At 44.4% G+C, this 5,408-nt stretch overlaps 1 protein-coding gene across 1 annotated transcript in view; it reads right to left on the bottom strand.

The window, feature by feature from the left end:
* The window catches only part of WWC1 (WW and C2 domain containing 1), a 189,512-nt gene that overhangs the window by 75,762 nt on the left and 108,342 nt on the right, over positions 1–5,408 (bottom strand). Inside the window, exons 4-5 of the mRNA XM_037740631.1 lie at positions 2,673–2,749; positions 598–677 (exon numbers count right to left, since the gene is read on the bottom strand). Of these exons, the coding sequence (XP_037596559.1) occupies positions 598–677; positions 2,673–2,749 (157 nt within the window). The remainder of the gene's footprint in view (positions 1–597; positions 678–2,672; positions 2,750–5,408) is intronic.

Genomic DNA, 5,408 nt, shown 5'->3' with positions numbered 1-5,408 from the left:
ACACAACAGAGCTGTATCTTACTTGGCCACAGGTCAGCTTCTAAAGGTGAAAATTACATTTGGTGAAAGTTATCCTGGAAGCTCCTTAAGTCACCCATAGAGCCCAATGTACACGGCATCTCCCATACTTTTCTAGTAACTGGTTTTTGCTAGAAGAGATCATTATTCTTTCAATGAAGCACTTGGTGAGTGCCCTTAGGGGACATGGAAAAAAGGAGTGTGTTTTGTTTGTGTGCATATGAGACCCTACTGGATCGATTAGAGGTGAGGCACGTGCACGGAAACGCTTAGCAATGCTTCTTTCTGTGACTGGCTAGTAACACTCGGCTGAGTGGAACAGATCTTATTGGCTTCAGGAGTTCACAGGACAATGAGAGTTCTGTGGTCTGAAATGATTCCCTTTTCCTCTTTCCAAACCCCACCCTTGGGTGGCAGTATCTTCAGGAAATGCCAGTGGAAAAGAACTTGACTTGAATGACGAGAGAGCCACATTTTGAGAAGGGAGGAAAGGGACTGAAGGAGAGAGAGACAGAGAGGGCAGGAGGGGAGCCTGGGTGCGGAGCAGCCCCCATGCTCTGCAACGCAGGATGCACTTACTTCTTCAGGGTCTGAAAGCCACGCTCTTTGAACTGCAGCTCGTGCTGGAGGTGAACCATCTCTCTCTTCAGCTTGTTGACCTGGAGGGCAGCAGACCACACATAGGCTGGGTCAGAGGCTGACACAAGGTGCAGGTTGCCTTCTTTCTGGAAGGGGAACCCAGAGCCCCCCCCCCCCCACACTGTGCCTGTATAATGACTCAGGACAGCACCCCTTGGGCCACACTGGTCAGAGCCCCCTCCCCTCACTGATGCTGGTCTTGGTCTCTGCAGATGCCCATTCAGGCAGCATCCCAGGCAGCATTCCTGTAGGTCATTCCTAGCCAGTCCTTGCTCCAGGGAAACAGGGGGTAGACAGGAGCTGACCTGGGATAGAGTGGGCCTTCCGACTTCCTTGCTGTGTGACCTCTCTCAAGCCATCTTGCCATCCTGAGCCTCCCTGTACTGTTCTGATGGATGAGGACAATGGCAATTCCCAGGGCCATTTTCACTTAAAGCTGGCAAAAGCTATGAGAGTGCTTTGCGTGGAGGCGAGAGGCAATGTAGTAACTTTAGTGGCAAGACGTGTCCTAGGAGCTAGACTCTGTCTGCAGGTTTGTGTGGCCTACATTGTATTATTCTTTTTTTTTTTTTTTTTTTTTTTTTTTTTTTTGAGACAGAGTCTCCCTCTGTTGCCAGGATGGAGTGCAGTGATGCGATCTCGGCTCACTGCAACCTCCGCCTCCCAGGTTCAAGCGATTCTCCTGCCGCAGCCTCCCAAGTAGCTGGGACTACAGGTGCACGCCCAGCTAATTTTTGTATTTTTAGCAGAGATGGGGTTTCACCATGTTGGTCAGGATGATCTCGATATTTTGACCTTGTGATCTGCCCACCTTGGTCTCCCAAAGCGCTGGGATTAGAGGCATGAGCCATTGCACCTGGACTATTCAACTTTTAAAATGAGTTGCTAATAACCAAAGCTTCAGAAAGTTTATATAATAAACCTAGACATACAGTTCATTTCTGAAAACACCTGAAGATCTGGTAACACTGAGCCCACATTCCAGCACGGGCACAACAGACTAGAGTTCAAATGTAATCACCATTTAGACTGGGCAGACGTCTCCCGGTTACACAGTCACCATTACTCTCTACTGCCTCACCTCCAGCACACATCCCTCATTTATGTCTTCTTGCAGGCATCTGAGTTTGTGGAAACTATTAAATACGTCGAGTCTAACTAAAACACTCTTCAAAACAATGACTTTACTGCGAGCAAGTAATGTAATTGTGGTGCCTCAGTTTCCATGTTGGTAAAATGGAAATACTAATATTTATTCCCTATGGTAATCATGAAGTAATTAAAATAAGATCATGCAGAATAATCAGTAGCTAGGAAGATAGTATACCATATTAGAAACTCTGGAGTAAGACTTGAATCTCTTGTGACCTTGCGCAAGTTTCTTAGCTCCCCTAAACCTCTATCTGCTCATCTTTAAAATGCAGATGATGACAGCTTGGTGGTGGCTCACACCTGTAATCCCAGCACTTTGGTAGGCTGAGGCGGGTGGATCACCCGAGGTCAGGAGTTCAAGACCAGCCAGACTAATATGGTGAAAGTCTGTCTCTACTAGTAATATCAAAATTAGCTGGGCATGGTGGCATGCACCTGTAATCCCAGCTACTTGGGAGGCTGAGGTATTAGAATCACTTGAACCTGGGAGGGCAGAGGTTGCAGTGAGCCGAGATCGCACCACTGTATGCCAGCTTTGGTGACAGAGCAAGACTGTCTCAAAAAATAAATAAATAAAGTAAAATGCAGGTGACAGCAATTACTTCACAGAGTTGTTGCAAGGACACAAGGTAATGAGGTATTTCACACTGTGCCTGGTATATGGTGACTGCTTGTGAAAAGGTAACTGCTATGACCATCACTATTACTGTGACTACTGCCTCTAATGTTATTATTCAGGGCCTTGCTAGCACTGGCTGTCATGGCCTGGCTGAAGCATCTGCTCTGGCCTTGTTGGCAGGCTTGTGGCCTAAGACCTCAGTGGCCCCCATCACTAGCACATAGTATAGGCGAGGAGGTCCTACCCGGGATTTTGCAGTGGCAATTTCAGCTTTCAGGATCTCAGGGTCATACTTAGAGCTGGATGATGAACCAGAGACCACTGTAAGGAAAAAAGAACAAGAATATCAGTCGAAGAAGCACATTTCAGCAAAGCTGGCTTATTGGCCAACTAAATAAACCTGGAAAGGAAGGACTAAAAGTGAACAACCTACATGTTCAACAAAGGGGGATGTGTTACATGAATATGACACACGCATAAAATGGGGACTGCACAACTGAAAGTGACGATGAAGAATATTGAATGACAAGGGAAAATATCTGAAACTCACGTGAAAGCAAGTTTACAAAAAAGTGTAAAGAATAACTTAAACTTGGGGCCAGGCACAGTGGCTCCAGCCTGTAATCCCAGCCCTTTGGGAGGCTGAGGCAGGGGGATCACCTGAAATCAGGAGCTGGAGACCAGCCTGGCCAACATGGGGACATCCCCTCTCTGCTAAAAATACAAAAATTAGCTGGGCATGGTGGCAGGCGTCTATGGTCTCAGCTCAGGAGGCTGAGGCATGAGAACTGCTTGAACCTTGGAGGCAGAGGCTGCAGTGAGCCGAGATTGCACCACCACACTCCAGCCTGAGTGACAGAATGAGACTCTGTCTCCAAAAACAACAATAACAACAACAAAAAAATAGTTTTCAAATATACACATACACATATGCATTTTAAAAAGAGTGAAAAAATAGTAAAGAGAACACTGATATCTAGAGAGTTAGATGGTAAATGATATTATCATCTTTATATTTTTCTCTTTTAAAAAAAATTTTTTTATGTCAAATCCTAACCACTAGACCACCAGGGATCTTTTTTTTTAAAAACATAAACATATGCTTTACAATCAGAAAAAAATTACTAAAAATATTGATACTTTATAATTTGAATGTACATTCAAAAAGGAAAATAAATTACCCATAATCTTTTTTTTTTTTTTTTTTCTGTTACCCAGGCTGGAGTGCAATGGTGTGCTCTCAGCTCACTGCAACCTCTGCTTCCAGGGTTCAAGCAATTCTCCTGCCTCAGCCTCCCAAGTAGCTGGGATTACAGGTGTGCACCACCATGCCCAGCTAATTTTTTTGTATTTTTAAGTAGAGACCGGGTTTCACCGTGTTGGTCAGGCTGGTCTCGAGCCCCTGACCTCATGATCCGCCCGCCTCAGGCTCCCAAAGTGCTAGGCTTACAGGCGTGAGCCACCATGCCCGGCTAATTACCCATAATCTTACCACCCTAATACAATTATCTTTTTCCCAGGCTGCCTTCCAGTATAAATCCATGGTTCTGTCATACAGTTGTAATTTCACTGTATTTTAAAAATAGTATTTATTTATGTATTGAAAAAGGATTTTAAGGCTTATGAAAGTGAACACTACAGAGTAAAACATATTTAAGCTATGGAAAATGAGACAAAGGGAAAATAAGGATAAGAAAGCAAACTGGCCACAGGCTCTGAGCCTCCTAACTGGTAATGTGAGGGGGAAACAGGACCAGGTATAAGATTCGTGGTGTCCTTAAGATAAACACAACCCCACTGTTCAGAAAAGAACAGTTATTCTTAGTCAGGAGGCAGAGAAGTATTTCTTCCATGAGTCCTTAATCACACTGGTGGAACAATTTCATCATCTCCCCTGTCTACCTACTACCTTCTGAACACTCTTTCCTGTTCACATGTTACCAGATCATCTGCTGAGATCTGGGTTTTTCTTTCCTTTTTATTTTCTGAAATGGAGTCTCGCTCTGTTGACCAGTCTGGAGTGCAGTGGCACAATCTTGGCTCACTGCAACCTCTGCCTCCTGGGTTCAAGCTGTTCTCCTGTCTCAGCCTCCTGAGTAGCTGGGATTACAGGCATGTACTGCCATGCCCGAATAATTTTGTATTTTCAGTAGAGACAAGGTTTCACCATGTTGGCCAGGTTGGTCTTGAACTCCTGACCTCAGGTGTTCCCCCTGCCTCGGCTTCCCAAAGTGATGGGATTACAGGTGTGAGCCACTGTGCCTGGTCATCATCTGAACACTCTTTCCTATTCACGTGTAGCCAGATCGCCTGCTGAGATCTGTGTTTTTCTGAGCATAGGTAAGCTTATTGGTGATTGCTGGCAATTATCAGTGTCTGGAGGTAGACGTGACAGTCATGAAGGGAACGCTACTGTTTGGCTTTGTTTAAAAATATTTTAATAGGCCTTTTGATTATGCATGAGGCATTAAAATGTAATATTTGGAAGTTTGGGGAAAGAGAAGCCTGTTCTGCATAATAACATAAAAGATGTTTGGCACCACAGGAAGTGTTGCATTTCTGCTGAATTTACAATGATAATGATGATGGAAAAGACTGAGGTTTACCAGAAGAGATGAGGGGGGCAACACTGGGGTGGAAAGGGCATTGTAGCCTTTGTCTCAAGCATGGAGCAGGGAATCCATGTACAGAGACGTTTCATTACCAATTTCAAGTTTTCATTTCCTGGTGTCTAATTCCTTTGGTTTTTTCTGGACTTGGGGATTTTGCTGGACTTGGGATTTCAGTGCTGGTTGGATATTTAGCTGGAGGTATCTATCACGTTAGGTGTATAGTAACTCCTCACTTAGGTTTGGAGACAGTTTTTGGAAAATGTAACTTACAGTGAAACCACATATAATGAAGCCACTTTTGCCATTGGCTAATGATATAGACAAGAGTTAAGTTTCTTTTTCGCTTTCTCTCTTTTTTTTTTTTTTTT

The sequence above is a fragment of the Cebus imitator genome, unplaced genomic scaffold (genome assembly GCF_001604975.1).
Source record: "Cebus imitator isolate Cc_AM_T3 unplaced genomic scaffold, Cebus_imitator-1.0 Scaffold86, whole genome shotgun sequence".
NCBI classification, from domain to species: domain Eukaryota; kingdom Metazoa; phylum Chordata; class Mammalia; order Primates; family Cebidae; genus Cebus; species Cebus imitator.
The sequence above is the reverse complement of the archived record's forward strand: the minus strand, read 5'-3'. Positions and strand labels throughout refer to the sequence as shown.